The following is a 19,444-nucleotide window of genomic DNA, read 5'->3' as shown; positions in this document are numbered from 1 at the left end:
ATGCGGCTGCTGCTATGAAATCTGTACTGACCCAGAGCCGTATACCTGCACATCTATACGTTGATCAATGCAAAGAATTTCACAACAGCAAATTGAAAGCCCTCATGATGCAGCACAATATCAATATGTGTTCGACACTCAGCAACTTAAAGACGTCGATATGCGAACGTTTTAGTCGAAGATTGAAAAAATAAAATGTGGAAGTGGTTTACTCTCCTAGGATTTCACAAGTGGATTAATATTTTGGGTTGATTCAATGAAGTCCTACAATAGCACCCAGCATCGCACGATTCGAATAAAATCTGTGGATGCCTGCACGGACAATGAAAAACAACTGTATCGAGGCGTATACAAGTCTCGGCAAATCAAACGAAGTGATCGAGCGCGGAAATTCAGTGGAGGCGATGGAGTTCGAATCAGCGAGTACAAGAATGTATTCGAAAAAGGCTATACACCCAATTGCACGACAGAAATATTCACCGTGAGTGAGGTGAAAAATACCAATCCACCCACCTACAAACTTACCGATTATCAAGATCATCCCATCGAGGGGGGCTTCTACGAGGAAGAGCTCAGCAAAGTGAAATATCCCGACGATAACCTTGTGGAGAAAGTATTACGCAAACGGGGGAATTTGTTCTGTGTGAAGTGGTTGTGTTTTGATAATTCGCACAATAGTTGGATAAATAAAACAGACATGTATCATAATTTGTATGTATTTTCCGAATTACAATAAAAGATTTTGAATATACAAATATTTCCACATTTCATCTCCTTTGTACGCACATGTGCCACACTCTGTACTATAAAAATAATAATAATAATAATAATAATGATAATGATAATGATAATGATAATGATAACGATAACGATAATGATAATGATAATGACAATAATAATATGCAATTTTTCCATACGATTATTACACATTTTATTTTTTGTAAAACTTTTTTCTCATTTTCAGAAAACTTTTTTCCGTTTTCTGGAAACTTTTTTTTATTTTCTGAAAACTCATTTTCGTTTTCTGGAAACTTTTTTTCATTTTCTGGAAACTTTTCTCGTAGTAAAGAAATAATTATGAATAATTGCTCGATATGTGAATAGTAATGAATAAATAATTGTTAAGTATTTGAATTCACATTTTTGAATCCAATAAATATCGTATTGATGGTGAAACGTTTCCGCCCGATGGTCGATCGTCCGAGGTGTCAAACATCAAATATTTACATCAATTTGACGTCTGCAGTTTATCCTATAGCTATTGGGAGGCTGGGACTAACCCCGAAGGTACGGTGTCGTTCTGCCCAGGTATCAATTGCCGTTTGTCATTTTGCCAACTCAGAGCCAATTTTTTTTGTACGATCGTGCTTACTTCATGTTTTTTACTGCGTATTAAACACTGTGGGAGAGTTCACTCTTAGTAAGCCATCAGACAGCGCTTATAATCATCAAACGTGATGCTATTTATCGATGAATTTTTTACACCCTTGGCATGCCTACTCACTTTTACGCCACTGTCATATTTTTCCCCATCCTCACCCATCGTAGTAAATGTGTACAGCTTTGCTCTCAGTCCCACAAACTCTGTCATAATTTTACCGTTATTTTCTTCTTTCATTAACCCTAGTCGTTTCTTGTTTTTAAGGGGGATACCATACACATTGTCGGGCGGATAGTCAGGGTATCAAACATTGTATCTACATCACGTTTGATGATATCGTAGATATTAGGCACACTGAATTGATAAATAAGGCTGTCTGTGTCGGTATACATCAATTTAGCTTGTTTGTTCGAAAAGTTGGTTTTAATATAATTATAGTGGAAATCGTAGAGAAAGATTTTTGACAGATCTAGGATTAATGCGCCGACGTGAAAAGGTTTGGCGAAGTGAACTTTGACACGGTTCATATCAATGATAACCATATCAGTGCCAAATACGGTGCAGCTGTGAAAGTTTGCTCGGGCAATAAGCGTTGTCGCACAACCTCTTCCCTTCCATTTTGTGACCAATTTAACATCTTTATGATTTCGCACATTCTCCATAGTGAGTAAGAATTTTCTTCTCTGCATGCACGATGTATGAGGAGACTCTAATGTGTAGATGTTGTGTTTACCCTTTTTGAATCCTTGCTTTCGATGAGAAGCCCGTAAGACAAGCAATGCCGTCTATTGAATGATATGAGGATGTGCATATCATTTATCTACGAGAGAATATTTGTTGAAAGAATGTATTAACGACAACAGAGTCAGGGCGCCTAGGTGGTCTAGTGGAGTAAGGCTCCGGTCAAGCATCTCTAGACGCTAGGTTCCGTCCTGGCTCCGTCGTTAATTTTTCGAAATCACCAATTTGTCGAATTTACATTCTTTCATTCTTCATAGTCTTGCCGAACAGAGCGTTTCATTAGTTTATAAAAGTTTTTCTCAAATTCATTCTTGAACTGCTTACGCATGTCTGTGTTGAAAGTGATGTACGGCTCGAACCATGGAGATTGTGCAAACTTCAAAATTCTATGCACTTTCGTTAATTTCAATCGTAATCTTAAACACTGTTTCAAATTTCTACAGTGCAATATATACTTTGTTTTGGGGTGAAGGGTGGTCGCGAGTTTGACATTTTTACTACCTCGAGGAGTAAAATGTTCGGGGCAAAGAAATAAGACTTTGTGATCCTCGTGGAGTTCCACAGGATAGTCCAAATCTACCTTCAGAAAGTAACCGATCGGCGAATCGTCCGGATGGTTTGTTATATCAACGTGCTGATACTCCCACTCGAACGAACCGATTGGTAAATGCGCGCTCATAGCTGCACCGTACAGATTATACACGTCAAAATACGCGAGATATGATTTCACGTTACTAGGATCAAAATCTTTTCCCATGAATCTATTATTGGCCCGAGCATGTTGATTAGAACATTGTACTACGCCGCCTCGAATGGCTCTTTCAATAAATAACACCATTTCAGGGTTGTCTAAGAGTTGCAAATTTACATTAGTATGCTTGAGCATCGCTTCAAAAGCAAGCCCCGGTGCAGTGTAGTAGTGCAACGGATCCAAATCGTATGTTTTGAAGCAGCTAGCGCGGAAATTTTCGAAAATATCGGCAAGCAAAAGAACGTCGGTCCTTAAATATAAATCTGAATAGCCCCCCAAGGACTCTAAGTAGAATTACACCCAAACAGTTTTCGCGGGCTCGTAATCGGCGTCCCTAATATTTGAATTGGTTAGATGAGAGTGGAAATGCGTCTTTACAAGTAATCGCGTTTCATCGAGTTTCCTCCAACAATCGACGTATTCATAGGGAAAAACGCCTTTGCGGGTCATCAAACTGAACTGAGTCGGGTTATTATGAAATTTACGTGTTATGCGTTTATCGGTATCGGTCAAATATGTGGAAAGTTTATCGATGCTGCTAGCCATAAATCGAAACGAATCGATGAATCTCAAGTGCATCATTGCTCCATCGACGCGTTTCGTGTAGGATTTATATTTTTCCTTATTTATGGGTAGCAGTGTAATTTTACCGGGGAAAGTTGACGCGAGGGATTTTATTGAAAAGTAAGAATCGTAACCGGACAAATTGTGGAAAACTATTGGAATTGTGTGCGACTCTCTAAAATTCAAATTACACCGATTATGAGCAGCACCACGATATTTACCCGTGAAGTGACAGTGATCGTAACACTTTTTCTCCTCAGGGGTAAACGGTTTTTCACGAATATAACAATTCTTTGCGCGCATGTGACGATCGCGTTGCACTTGGGTAGGAGCCTTCATCGGAATTATGTTTTTGATGCGTGACTCTACTTGAATCGATAAATCTTCAAGTTGTTTCATCAACCAATCTATGCAATCAACACCGCGTTTACCGTGGAACTCCGATAATGTCTTATCGTACGCGCAATATATGTAGTACCCCACACTGTGCGGGACATGCTTTTGAATTTCACAAGTCTTACGAGTTTCAAATTCATCTACAGGTTCGCGGATTAATATACATTTGAGATCGACGTATACGACAAACGGAACGGTGCCTTTGTTTTGAAAATTGGAAAGTAATAAATCTTCACATTTGAGAAATTCCATGCGTACTTTATTTAGCATAATACAATCTTGTCGATGATTGTCGTAGGCGTGTTTCACGCTAAAGTGACACAAGCATCTGTCACATAAAAACAGTTGACCATTATGATCAAACAATTGTTTGCTCACCAATCGGGAAAGATCTTTAATCCAAGCAAAGTGGAATCTCGGTGCAAACTCACCAGTCATATCGTCTTCCGGATTACTCTCAACCATTAGAAGATGGATCATGTCAATGTTTACGCTATGCAAATTTTTACTCAAATAAATTGGCACGATGACGCTTTTATTTGATTTTGCATGATGCGAAAAAGTTTGAGATTCTATTCCATATACGTTGATTCGCAAATTATTCAATCTCTCATGCTTTTTCACATCATGTAGAGTAGCAGGCAATTTGATACCCGCACAGCCCAACTCGGAAATATAGCGACGTTAGTTGTGAATCCCATCGGTGTTGGTGTCGACTGGGTGGAGGGCTGCTGTGACGGACCAGAGAAGGCATCTTTTGTCCTCGTTCCTCACGTTCACCACCGCTCTCTTCCGTTGAATGTCCAAGGGCAGCTCGATGAATGTTGAAGCCTCCGCGGCGAAAGGTTGATAGCGGTTGATGTTTACAGCGATGTTGTGGATCTCAATCATGCTCCAGCCGGAATCGCGTTGTTCGAAATCTTCCGCCTTTGATAGCAGATCACCACGTGCACGTGTAAACCAGCCATTTATATCGCTCGACGGCAGAAGAATCGCCACGTTGGATGTGTTGAAGCTCTTAACTTCGGTGGAGATCTCTTCGTGCTTGGCATTTTCGAATTTGCACGATAATATGAGGTTAACCTCCACATTTCCCTCCTCGCGCAGTACCAGCTCCAACTTCTCGGTGACGACGCGCTGCACATCGTTCAGGAAGGCGCCCAAATTCCTATGACGGAGATTTGTAATAACCCCTTTTCGGATTCGGCTGGCAAAAGCACTATCCACGTCGTCCCACTGTACACCCGCAGGAGTACCGATATTTCCACCCGTCACCACCGTGCGCTGCTGCAACTGCCTGATCTTCGTCACCCAAGATTGTAGGAGTGTAATCGTATGTTATATCCGTATGTTCGCACCAACAGTCGTTCCTCGTTGCATAGAAATATCACATAGAACTTGGATATTCGCAATTCCAATATCAGTCCAATGATTGATGACAGCGTCATTCTCTCATCTGAGTGGTTGCTCTCTCAGCAAATTGTACGTCCCCTTCATCTGCTCTGCAAGTCCCATATACGCTTCGACGAACATGACTTTGACGCGGATGGTGAAGATATTCAGAAGTTTTCACTTGCACGTATCGTGTAAGAGTGACGAGTCTGCATCGGATGCGTTGAGCTTATATATAGGCTGATAGATCGCAAGAATTTGGGGACGGTGCGCACTGCGTTCTGCGCATATCGGAGGGAAAAATGACGTCAGAGATGCGGTGCGCACTACGTTCTGCGCATCTCGGAGGGAAAAATGACGTCAGAGATGCGATGCGCACTGCGTTCTTCGCATATCGGAGGGAAAAATGACGTCAGAGACGACTGGGTCCACCCTTTACCCGACCCGCCATCCTCAAATTTTTCGGTTCTATCGCTTTCCCGGCTCTGCAGAGATGATGCAATACATGTAAAAAAATGACGTCAAAGACGACGGGGTCCGCAGTCCCCCTCCCACCATCCCTAAATTTTTTTGGTTTATTGCTCGTTTGAAGTGACCCGGTTCCACAGCTGCATCTTTCCTAAAAGCGTGTTGGAACAGGTTTTCATCCTCTTCCTCTCCCTCTCTTCGCGAACCCACCGCCGCCTATGATGGGTGCACACCTAAGTATAAAAATCTGCACAAATGCTATGAGTAAAGTAGCAATGTATAGTTTCCCAAGCATGTAATGGAAATCCGTCAACGAAAAGCAGGTAGTAGGCGGTGCAGGTATAAAAAATCGGGGCCCAGAACATTGCCTCGAATACCTACGTTTATGACGTTCGGCGGAAAACAAGTCTCGACGGGAATTATTTTGTGTGTGTGTGTGTGTGTGTGCGTGTGTGTGTGCGTGCGTGCGTGCGTGTGTGCGTACGTGCGTGCGTGTGTGAGGAGAATAAACGTGAAAATCGTCATCTTGCGGCAAACCGCGAAAATGATCAAAGGGGCGGGGAGCGAGGGGAAAACGCCGCGGATGTAGGGGGGAGCCAGGGGGGTAGCACCGCGGGTTCAGCATTAGCGTTCAGGGGACAGGGGAAAGGGCCGGCGTGCTCAGTCTATTTTATGTACAAGTCTATGCATTATCCCCCCGGTATTATAAGATTAGATTCGACGGTCATGGGTTATGTTATGTTTAGTGAGATTGAGTTTGTTTCGCGGTCGGCTGACTATGGCGCTGTAGGTTTCTCTGTGTTGCCAACATAACTGTCTAGTGTAAAAAATTACCAGTCTCATATTCATTGTCCCCAAGTGTACCTTTTTCAGCTTTGACCACAATTTATCCCCCTAGCTCGGCTTCGAGTGTTTTAATTAGTCGTTTAAAGTGTTATTATACAGGGTTCTTCATTTTAATCTCCCCAGGTCGATATTCTAGAAACGAAAACAGATACAAAAACAATCTCAGAACGTAACTTATAGGATATTGAGGGGGAAAGAAGATAGTCAAAACGGTTTCGGCCTTAGTGGCATGGCCGAGGTCGGCCGAAGGTCAACTCGTTTTTTTTAATGAAATCGTGTTTTTTCATAATCTTAAAGAACGTTCAATTCTGTAGAAAAACACTAAGACATTAAAGGCCTCAGATTATACGATCACGAGATACGAGGCGTCTTTAGCTACATCTCGAAGGTACTCCGGCTTGCAGCGACACAAAGTTGTAGTCTTCGCTGAAACGCTTCTGTTGTTTTTCGAAGCACTTCCGGAGTGATGTTTCACTATTTTTGACTGTCTTCTTTTCCCCTCAATATCCTATAAATTATGTTCAGAAACTGTTTTTATATCCTCCTGGGTTGATATTCACTCGAGGGTCCCGTAGGGCTTGATGCCGGGTCCGCTACTTTTTTCTATTCTGGTTAACAATTTACCCCCATCGATACGTTACTGTAAGCATGTTTCATGTGCTGATGACCTACAAATTTAATTTCCATTGTTACACTCAAATACTGCCGACGGCATAAGTGAAGTATTGCATGATGTACAAGCTATTCGTGATTGAACCGGTGACAACTGCTTGAAAATCAATTTTGAAAGGCCGAAGGGAATGTTTTGCGGTAGTTCCAAATTAATTGACAGGCTAGATGCTTCTCACCTCACACTAACTCAAATTGGAAATCATAAAATCGAGTATGATAATAAAGTCATCTTGGTCTAATTTTATGGCTCTTACTAGCGTGGAATGAACATGTTGATGTGGTATGTAACAAGGTCAACAGGGTTTTATATCATTTGAAGATAAACAAGGAACAGTTTTCTGGTTCTTTTCGTAAATGGTTAGTTACGGCTCTTATATTTCCACACCTCGATTATTGTTCAGCAAGTTATAATAACTCACCCCGTGGACTTAATATTAATCTCCAGCGACTTATTAACGCCTCTGTTAAATTTATCTTAGGTGTAACAGGTGATGATTACATTACAGAACACGGACTTGAGTTGGGCTGGCCAACTTAGCGAAACAGGAGGCTATACTCGATCGGTTGTTATCTCTTTACCATTTCACGCTCCCGTAGGCCAGCTTATCTGGGTGATACGTTCCAACCAGCTGAGATGCGGTCGCAACGTATTGCTGTCAATATAGGGGCTACTGATAGGCTTTGTATTTCGCACTGCCGTACTGTCTGTTCCCAAAACTCATTCATGGTTAGTGCCTGTTACTTCTGGAATTTGTTCCGACAGACTATTGTTGACAGTGATAGATTATTCGTGGGATAGGACTTACAACATCGATGGGCCCCAGAATCCCAGAGCAGGTATCATTAAAATCGCGCAATGAGCACTTTGCTTCGGTTTCTTCAGGTGACCATCAGCCAGAACTGTCCATCTGCGTTGATACTACCTCTGGAGTCGTTGAAGATGATACCGATAAATTAACGTTCTCGTGTGTTGAGGAGAGGTGTGTAGATGAAGTTATGACGAGAATGACGACGCAAGCGCAGGATTCGGGTGGATTACCGATTCAAGCTTTTAAGGTCTTTCGTGTAGCTTTACTGCCAATCATTACTTGGCTATTTAATTCGTCACTTGAAAACAATACCTTCTCGTCGCTCTGGAAGTTCTCTATTGTTGACCCTCGTCCTATGGTACGTTGCCCGCCTCTGTGCTCCGAGTTCCGTATTACTTCGCTGCTGTGCTCCATACCTAAAGCACTCGAGCGTCTGGTGTTCGAGCAAGTTCTTTCGTTTTGCAAGCGCACAACCTCTTAGATCCGTGGCAAATAGGCTTCCGTCAAGGGTCGGAGACCCAGATGGCTGTCCTGAGGTTGATTGATGACGTGCATCATGGAATTAATGATCGCGAAGTTACTTTAGCCATATTCTTGGACTCTACGAAAGCCTTCGATAAGGTTCATCATTGTCTGCTACTGCAAAAACTTTAGGGGTGAGGCTTTTCCACTGTTGTATTTGCGTGTTCGCATTCTCACTTGAGCGACCGTGTACAAGCAGTTCGTGGCGGTGGTGGCGAGCTGTCAGATTGGCTTTATACGCGATCCGGAGTACCTGAGGGCAGCGTTCTAGGTCCCCTACCTTTCTTGCTATTTATCAACGACCTGTCAATATGTTTGCGGAACTGCTTTTACTTACTCTATGCTAATGATCTGGATATTCCCCTTTAATGTCGCCCGATCGACGTAGCCAAGTATATTGTTCGCCTTAACGATGATGTTGATAGAGTGCTAAGCTGGGGCCTTTGACTAATAAGCTGCATCTGAATGAGAGACAAAATAAGGCGAACGCTTCATCAATGTGCTGTATCTCGAGGGTCTTCCTCTTGTAAGAATGGGGGCTGCAGTCAGTGAATTCGTGCGAATATTTAAATATCTAGGGGTGGTCCTTGACAGTACCCTGTCGTGGTCGCAGCATGTTCTGCGAATAAACAAAAAGGTAGCGGTGGCGCTATATCGTACAAGAATGAATGATAATTCATTAAGCAACAGGTCGTTGCCTTGGTTCGCCCCCTTTTTGACTATTGTGCGCCTGTGCTGACTAATATACCAGGTAAGCTTGAACACTCTCTTGGGGTTGCGCTCAACAACTACATACGATTCTTAATTAGGGTCTCGCGAGACGCTGGTATATCGTGTCACAGGCGTGCCTGCGGTTAGCTGCTCCCATGCAATCGACGTAAGCTCATGATCAGGTGCCTTGTGTCTTGGCGACCCGTGGTTATTTGGCGATCAGATACGGCTCCGTGCGACCCTTGCGTCGCAGCGTTATCCTTCCTGGACGGATACGCTTCTTGTTCTTGCTGCCCGCACTGTCTCCTTCCAGAAGCCAGTCTTGATAACTGGCATACAGCTCCGGGACTCACTGCAACCTGAGGTCACCGTAGCGTCTAGCCTTCTGTAATTCCGTACGCGTTGCTTCCAATTTTTGATAGCTGCAGAGGATGCAAGGCCTATCCTGATAGGCCTCTGTCTGTGTGATATGTGGGTTATAGTTATCAAACTGTTTTTATATTTTTCACCGCGGTAAATTAATTGCTTTCTTACGCAAGCTTTAGTTTATAATCTTATGTACTTATGCTTGGCTGTTGTTAATATTTTCTATCGTACCCGATTATTGATTTGACTATCTTGTTGTACTTTTTTAAAAACAAAAAACTACTTTTTCATTTTTATTTCATTCATTTTTGTTCAGCTTTTATTATTGTGTTACTTCTTTCTTTGTAGTATTTAGTTTTGTCAGCATTGTATGTCTTGTCTGTGGTTCTCAAGGAGATTACTTCGGAACCTAATAAATACTTCCAACTCTAGTCCACTCTACTCTCTCTTACTTTTTTTCTATCTCCTATTTTCATTTATAATCCTTTTCAACGTAATGAATAGTGATATCGCTACAATTATTCAGTTGTAGAGAGAATTTTTTGTTCAGAATCAATATCTTTGAAAATGAGTTTGGATTCTTTTTCTTTGTAACCAAACTACTGGGCTTCTCTGATGTTGATGAATAAACATTTCCATCGACTTTTTTTGCATGTTTAGTCACAGGTATTTTATAATATCTGGGTTTTGTATGCATTGTCGATCCTGTTATTTTTCATGAATCTCCTTATCGTTATTGATGGACTCTTCGATATAACCCTGAGCGACTCTGTCAGAAGCCCACCCACCGTAACATTTCAGAGTGGTGATGTTAGCCCCCGAATCAGCAAGTAGCATTGCCGAAGTACAGCAGAATCTGTGACCCGTATAATGTTGGGGATCTAGCAATTTCACATATGGTGCGATCTACTTTGGCAGGTTTCCGAATTCATTGATGCCAATGACTTTCTTTGTGCAATTTCTATTTTGTACATTAAAAAAAAATGTATTTGTATCGAGATAGTTTGGTCATAGAGCAACGTACCTTTAGAAAATAACGTAGAATTCGTCGATAACTGTGAACGATTGCTGATTGCCGGTTTTAAACGGTTGATTGAAGATCAAACAGATTCAAAACGTCATGTTCAACTTGTACAAAATTGTATTATATAGTATTTGATTATAATTAATTGTGCCATAATTATTATCAAGTAATGAACGGTCATGACGTTTACTCATTGTGCGATGGTTGATAGCAACCAATTGGGTACTTCGTATCGCCATTCCAAACATTGATTCCAGGAGGGTTCCTTCACATCACTTTGAACGAATGACAGTCACAGAACGCAGACACGATTTATTCAAGGGGTATCCATTTTGTTCTAAACCTCAATACATGTGATCCCGTTGTTTATTGTAAGAAACAAACGGATGACTCATTTCTACATAACAAATACCTGTAATGTAATAAATATGATCGTAATTGGCATACAATTTCACAAAGGGTTGTAGTATTAGTAGTAATACAAGGGGGGTTCTACTCACAGATTCCTGTTACCGACACTTACTGACATCCTCCCCAGACTCAAACCCTTTTCCGCGATTACGTCACAGTTTGCCGTACCGACTTAAGATCAAAAACGTGCAACCTTACTGACAGTTGTATCGGTCGACAGTAAAAATCGCACTGCCTTACCAACAAATCTGATCGGTCCAAGGTCAAAATCGTGCTGTCTTACCGACAATCTTACCGACCGAAGATCAAAGTCTGTGGTGCTCGCCTGCCAACGGTGGAGGGCATGAAGTTTTTTACCGACCTGGATGTCGGTGACCGTCCCGCCTTCTTCTCCCACGATAGGACTGCTGATGTGAAACATCAACCACCTCACATTCTTTTCCCACCGTGTGATCGTCTTTCCTAACTTCAAATTTACAAGCCAGGATAACGTTGGCTGTCAAGCTCCTGTTTTTCTTTAAAACGGTTTTAGTCTTGTCACAACTAGTAACTTTGCGTCTTCTAGAAATCTCTCCACATCTTTATGCTTCAAATTGACGATGGATCCAGTTCGAATTCTCCCCTGAAAAACTGATTCCATATCTTCACAGTAAACTCGATCGCTTCTTCTTTCTTTCCGCGTACCTCCACGCGTTTTTTGTGGACGTTTGAATTTTTCCGCGAGCGCTTTCAAGAGTCCGAGCAGTGTGATAATTCTCGTCTTTTCTCCAATCGATGAAACCTTTCGCAAAATTTTGTTGTGAAGCCGAATATTTTAACTCCCGAATGTTATCCATTTTTGAACTTCTGCTGTTGATGATCATTTTCCCAAGATTTTGTACGTCGATTCCATAATATCAATCAATCTCAAACACTTCGTGGATTCCATCTTTAGCTTTTTCCCCGCGTATACTTGACAAGTTGACACTGAATGATCGTTTGCAGTGATGAGCGTCCTTTTTATAGGGCAGCTGTACGTATTTTTGTGTGTGCACGCGCTGTGTTTTGCATTCTTAGAGCGATAGTAACCCAACTCCGTAGGACCTGCGGCTTTAAACGTATACTACCGCAGTTATCGGTCGACCTTGCACTCTGACCTTGACTGAACCAATTCAAAATTCAGCCCAGAGTTCACTTTACAGTTACAAGCCAAAAAGAATGTCACGTGGATGATGACGTATCGACATATCGAGAGGCTAAAAAACAATTTTCAGAACAATTAATTTTTGAATGTCGCGTGGTTGATAAAATGGGAAAAGAATTTGAGGTGGTTGATGTTACACATCAGCAGTCCTGTAGTAGTATGGAATACAGGCAATGGATCTAGGTAATAGGTGTAAGCGTAGACACGTGTGCATGTGTTCGAGCAAGCGTGTCGATATAGACACGCCAGTATCTACTCGGCATCCAACGCGTTGAGCAAGCGCTGTACGAACCAGTTGGCCAAATAAAAAGAAATAAAGCAAAACACAACAGATATTGTTGTCCACCTCATTTATCCAAGATATTACAAATGGCGACGAGGACAAAAATTTAAATGAAGTTTTTGTGGCTGTACATTGAGACGAAAATTTCACACAAACAAACTACGTGGATTCAAGAACTGAGTAAACCCGATCTGTTATCCGTTTGTGCAACATGCGGTATAGAAGCAAATGAAGAAAATAATATTGACGATATACGCAGAGTGTTACGAGAATTCGTGAAAAGTGATAGATCGAAAGACATTAAAACTCCACAGCTATTTCCAAAAACTTCGCCGATACGGAAACAAAAACGCAAAATCATGGCGTGCATGGGTGAAATCGAGTCGTTCAAGGAAGGTGGAAAATGGACAGCGTTTCTGAGCCAACTAGAGGCTTTTGTAACACTGGACGACATCCCGACGGTCGAGAAAAGTGCTTTATTATTAACAAAATTATCCTCGGAAGTGTATGCTGAAATCAAAGCATCGTGTAACAACGAAGATTTAGTGATACGTCACTATACGATGCAACCAAAAACGAATTCCTAGAACGAGTGAATTTCCGAAATCGAAAGCAAAAAAAGGATGAACTGATAGAAGACTTTGCCTTAGCTATCAAAATACTAGCGGCAAAATGTAAATTCACGGAAGCCGAATTAGAAAACAACATCAAAGGCCAGTTGATTCATGGAGTCAAGGATGATTTAAGCAGATGCGAACTGTTAAAAATGTCAAGCAAGACATCAAAGGAATTCATCAAAACAGCTAAAATCGTTGAAATGGCCACGAAAAATTCAAAATCCAAAAATAATTCGCACCCAGAGAACTCGGTATCAACGTTCAACTACACAAGGTCAAGCAACAATGACGACCGCGGAAACAGATATCAACGGCAGGACCGGGCCAGCACCAGCAGACCACGATCAACAACACAACAAGGGGCTCGAGCGTGTCATTGCTGCGGTAAAAATCACCACCTCAAAGCTCGATGTTCGTTCAGATATAAATACTGTGACGACTGTGGAAAACAAGGACACATATTTAAAATGTGTCCCCAAAAAAGCAATCAGACAGGTAGAGTCAATAACATTCAAAATGAGCAATCAAACATTGAGAATTCAATGGAAAATCTATCAAACGAATTGCAAACGCTTAACGAGGACGATCTCAACGACAAGAATCGCTTTGTATCAGATTTGTACATGATAAAAACAAGTGACGCAAATAAGTATTTTGAAATACCACCGCATTTCGAAAACTTTCAAATAAACGACGTTACATTAAGCATGGAAGTCGATTCAGGGGCAAATGTCGCAGCCATTCCACTTTATGTTCACAATAAATACTTTCGGGACAGTCCTCTGTTACCACCAACACTAAATTTACGTTCTTATGATGACAAAAACATAGCAATAAAAGGCGTAATAATCGTTTCGGTACACAAAGGTTCGAAAATAGATGACCAAAAATTATACGTGATAGATAATAATGGCCATTCAATTGTTGGTCGAGAATGGCTGTACAAATTAAAAATGTGGCCGATTCGGTTACAAAACCCTAAGCAAAACTCGGAAATAAATAACATCCGAAATTATAGTACTGAAACTATTGAGAAATTGAAAAAAGATTTTAAATATGTCTTCACCCCGGGATTTGGTTTATTTACAAAGGGAAGCGTGGAAATTCAATTGAAATCGGATGCCAAGCCAAAATTCATGCAGCCATACAAAGTCCCCATTTCATTGAAACCAAAAGTAGAAGCCGAATTACATCGTCTGAAAGATAATAATATTATTCAACCGATCAATTATAGCGAATGGGGAACGCCCATTATTCCGTTACTAAAGAAAGACGGATCTATTCGAATAGTTGGAAATTACAAGGTCACATTCAACCCATTTATCGTAATAGATCATTTCCCTATGCCAAGAATTGAAGAGATATTTTCAATATTAGCACGATTTTGACCTTCGACCGATAAGAATTGTTGGTAGAGCAGTGCGATTTTTACCGTCGACCCATACATATGTCGATAAGGTCACATGTTTTTGACCTTAAGTCGGTACGGCAGACTGTGACGTCATCGCAGAAAAGGGTTTGAGTGTGGGGAGGATGTCAGCAAGTGTCAGTAATAGGAATCTGTAAGTAGAACCCCCCTTGTTTACTACTAGTATTGTCTTACAGTCGCAATAGCTGGCATCAATTATGAAATGGTCTGGGATGAGATCAATCAGCCTTCAATAAGTTAGGATTTCCATTTCCGCCCCCTAATGCTGAATGATTACGAAGCCATACAAAAAATTCGTTTCGTGCAGTGAACTAGACCGTGTTTCTCATATGGTTGTAGCCTGCTCAGTTTTAATCTGGCGTTAGAATTGCCCCATAATCTTCGGATTTCAAGTATTTCTGCCGGAAACATTCGTTCGTTGGCCTCTGCATTACAAAATTTTTCTCTGCGTAAGTTAGAGTAAAACACTTTACGTATAACTCAATATCTGGGGATGATGAAGCATTTCTGACATCGTATTAGAATCTAGTATATCCAAAAATGTGAAGGTATAGTCTGTAACGTGGATAGGCTTCTGTATTATCAATGGTAAACCATTTATAATAAAACTTCATTCTGCAATGACGCGAAACGTAGCACCTAGATATTTTTTAACGTACTTATATATGTCATGAACTGTATATTACAAAGATGGGTATGTTAGTGTTTAGGTTCTAACTATATTACAGGTTATCTATGTTACATAGTGGTCTAGATTGCCGGCCAAGACACTTTCTTTTCATGTGCCCATATTATTTTTGGACAAATATGTACACGTCGAACTTATTATGACAGTGTAGGATTCACGGACTGAATTTTGTAGAGCATATTTGTCATGATTCCATTGAGTTTTTACCTACAAAAATTTTCATTCATTTTGAATCTTTCCTACAGGTGATTTGATCATGATCAAGTTCAACGACAAATTAATCAACTACAATAACAAGTTCAGATTGATTATTACTACGAAACTTCCAAATCCTCATTACGCTCCTGAAATATCAACTAAAACTACATTATGCAACTTTGCTATTAAAGAACAAGGTAAAATAGCTGTGTGATCAAACATTGAGATTTGGCATTCTTCAAACGCTTTCACTTTTCAGGCTTGGAAGCTCAGCTCTTAGGAATTGTTGTAAGAAAAGAAAAACCACAATTAGAAGAACAAAAGGACAACCTTGTGATAACAATAGCAGCTGGAAAACGTACTCTCAAGGATCTCGAAGATAAAATTCTCTCGTAAATGACTTCGAATCTTATCAATATAATTGGAACATCTGTCGTGTTAATATGATTATGCTGCATTGACAATTTTTTTTTTCAGGCTACTGGGTATCTCGTCTGGATCATTACTTGATGATTTGGACCTGTTGAATACATTACAGGTTTCCAAAGTTACGTCGATAACTGTTCAACAATCATTAGTTACTTCAGAAAAAACAGAGGTTGAGATAGATGCAGCACGGGAAGGATATCGTCCATGTTCAAAGCGAGCAGCTATACTGTTTTTCATTCTCAATGATATGAGTCACATCGATCCAATGTACCAATTCTCTCTGGACGCATACATTTCTTTATTTATGGTTTCCATCGATAAAAGTCAAAAAAGTCCTAAGCTGGCTGATCGAATTAGTATTTTGAACGAATACCACACATATGCATTATATAGGTAAGCGAAAACAACTTAAAGCTACCGTAACTTAACTTAGGGTGACTGCACCAGTGAATGAGCAAACTAGTTTAAAAAACGAATAAACACAGTGATTTCAACATGGTTATGCATTTAATAGCGGCAGTTTCCTAAGCATTTATTCACTTTTGTATTGACCCTATGGATTTTGTAAAAATTTAACTGTATTTCACCATACTCATAGCCACATTGAACTAACAATTTTGGTTGCCATATTGGATCAGTTATTTTGAATTTACTATTTTCAATGTCAGATTTGAAATTAGTGGCCGAGTGAATCACAAGTATAGATTTTTGTGCGAACCAAATCGAACTTTACATTTGTGGCCACTATATTAAGTCGACTTTTTTGAATTTCCGATTTGTAATGTCAGATTTGAAATCAGTACGCTCAAAAACCAACAAGTTAAGATTTTTATGTTAATCCGATAATCATTTCCCTTTTTCCCGTATTTCCGAGACTCCGGGCCTACTGTGTAGTGGTCTCAGAAAGGTCGAGACTTTGCACTATTTCGCAGATTTTCATCCTGTTTTCAAAATTTCGGACAATGTTTGGTTTTGATTCCAGTCACTGATCTTTTTTTTTTTTGGTTGTTGAACTATACAGATGTTGTTTTAAGTACTATTGTTAAAGTTTCTTCAAGGGGGTACCCTAGTCAAACTTACAGACCCCCAGAAATTTTTTGTATATTTAGTGCATACAAAATCGATTTTTTTCGTGGTCTTTGATGTTTTTCGAAGTGAAGATTCCCATGAAAGCATGGAATCATTCAAAATCTACAAAATTTGACGTCTTGTAAATCGTAAGATGTGGGCGTACCATTTACGTCGATCGAAATTTGAGCCTAGGCGTCTTTTATCCAAAAAAAAAGAGCATAATCGCCCTAATCTACATGCCTTTCGGAGGAGATGAACGCGAAAATATGTGCGTTCTACACTGAAATAAAGAAACGGAATCGTTTCACATTTTTAATTGAAATTTGACTTTCATCGATTGCATTAAAATACACTCTAAATTTTAAGAAGCTTCATCATTTCTTCTCGTGTCGACAAAAATCGCCAAAAATTACATTTTTTAGTCCTCAAAACCAGAACACTACCTTGATGCCTAGAAGCGACACATTGCCCTGACTCGTATCAGTAACGTAGCAATGTCAACAAATGTCGCCGTGAAAACCTCGGGCCTGCTTGACGTATTTATATGTGTTGTGTTCGTTTTCTGAAGCAAAAACGCCATCAAATAAAAAGCGTAGAATACTAGTTCATTTAGATAAGGTTAACATATTAACGGAGATCAACAGCAATGCAATGCCAAACGATAACCCAGAGAATACAGTGTGACGAGTAGCGCAATCACCAATATAAAATTTATAAGCAAAGTCATTTTGTCCACAGTAAAAGTATGTAGTTATATGGATTTGAATGTGAAAAAATCGAAGATAACTGCATAAAATACAAAGCTTGATGATGCGGTATACTTGTGGTTTCCTTAGAAATGATTGCTCGACGAACTAGTTATTATTTCCATCTTACGCAAAAAAGGACAAATATTCATTAAAAGATACAGGGTCCAGCATCCTTCAAGGTAAGCCCTGGGTGGCGGGATGGATTTAAAAACGTCACGAGATGAGACAACTCTCCATGCAAAGAAAAAAAATGTCGAGCGATACCGAATCTCTCAAAAGATTTATAGCAGAATTAAATGATTATACTAGAGAAAATCAATTTTTCGCTGAACACAGCTATAATGCAGATGAAATTGGATTATATTGGAATTTTCTTCATCGAAAAACACTGGCATCGCATAATGAAAGTGCGGCATCAAGAAGTAGAGATAGTAAGAATTGAGGGCCAGAATATTCTGTGCAAACACCAGCGGCAATTATAAATTACTGTTATCATTAATTGAGAAATTGTAGAAGTCTCAATGCTTCAAAAACGTCACCTCTTTTACCTGTGACCTACAAGGATCATAAAAGTTGTTTGATGGATCGTCCTCTCTTCACTGACTAGTATAATAATGATTTTGTCGTAATAGTGGAATTCAAACAAGCAGAATTTGGGGAAAAAAGGAAAGGTTCCCCTCAGTAATGATCCATCTCATCCACTTTAAGTATTCAACAGTACTTATGATAGTAAAGCCAACAAACCTGAATAATTAAGTTTTTTACTATTGTTGAAAAAATTCTCTTACCTACTGCGTGTACTTGTCGTACTTAAGAAAAGAAAACAGTCTAAAGTTAGATACTGTTGGGCACAGACGCTCATACGAGCGCGCACTTTGTCATTCGCACCGCCGACATATCCGCACTCACGAATGACGAACTCACCTCAACTATAGTTCAGACCCACTAATATGAAAATCAGAGGTCAGATCAAAATGTATCAACAATCCGTAGGTCACATACAAAATCCATAAATTTACGGATGATACCGTAATGTTTCAAGTATTTCAAGAAAGAAGGATACATGTCCTTTTGAGCAAACTTTCACTAAAACAATGCTGCGATGTGAAAACTAAAAATAATTCAGTTATTTACCTCGATACCAGAATTGTTGCGTGTGCTTTTTTGTTGAAAGATTGGACTTCGAACTAATATTATCTATAAGATTAACTGTATAGATTGTGGAAAATGCGACATAGGCCAATCTTCGCAACATTTGAAAAAAAGGATCATTTAAGGAAAAGAATCATAAACATGATATAAAAACACATGATCCAGACATATCGGCATTAGCCTATCATGCATTGGTAGAAGAGCATATGTTCAATTTTGAAAATGTAAAAATCTTAGAAAGAGATACAAACTGGCACGAAAGGATTTTGAAATAAATGATACACATATCAAAAAATAATACTGTCAACAAAAGAACTGACATTGATAACTTCAGTCACCTTCACGCCGACATTATATAACTTGAAAAAAAAAGATGTATTGTAACGTGGCATTTTTGATGCCCGTTACAAGGGGCTCCCTGAACCCTGGGCGGAACTAAAATTTAGGAATTTCCGAAATTGCGTCGCGAAGTCTCTGCAAAAGAGCGCCAGGACTAGAGTCACGCATCCGAAACTACGAGAGGGGACATCTTAGCGAAAAGCGTAAGATATTTTAGGTTTTTTATTTTTTTATTTTTATTTTTCGAGCTAT

The 19,444-nt window shown here is 40.0% G+C and overlaps 1 protein-coding gene across 1 annotated transcript in view; it reads left to right on the top strand.

The window, feature by feature from the left end:
• Positions 1 to 19,444, top strand: part of LOC124308425 (dynein axonemal heavy chain 2) — a 618,723-nt gene that overhangs the window by 563,827 nt on the left and 35,452 nt on the right. The window contains exons 41-43 of the mRNA XM_046771133.1: positions 15,500 to 15,649; positions 15,712 to 15,844; positions 15,930 to 16,274. Of these exons, the coding sequence (XP_046627089.1) occupies positions 15,500 to 15,649; positions 15,712 to 15,844; positions 15,930 to 16,274 (628 nt within the window). The remainder of the gene's footprint in view (positions 1 to 15,499; positions 15,650 to 15,711; positions 15,845 to 15,929; positions 16,275 to 19,444) is intronic.

This window comes from Neodiprion virginianus, chromosome 7, assembly GCF_021901495.1.
Source record: "Neodiprion virginianus isolate iyNeoVirg1 chromosome 7, iyNeoVirg1.1, whole genome shotgun sequence".
NCBI lineage: Eukaryota > Metazoa > Arthropoda > Insecta > Hymenoptera > Diprionidae > Neodiprion > Neodiprion virginianus.
This window is presented reverse-complemented; position numbering and strand designations above follow the sequence as displayed.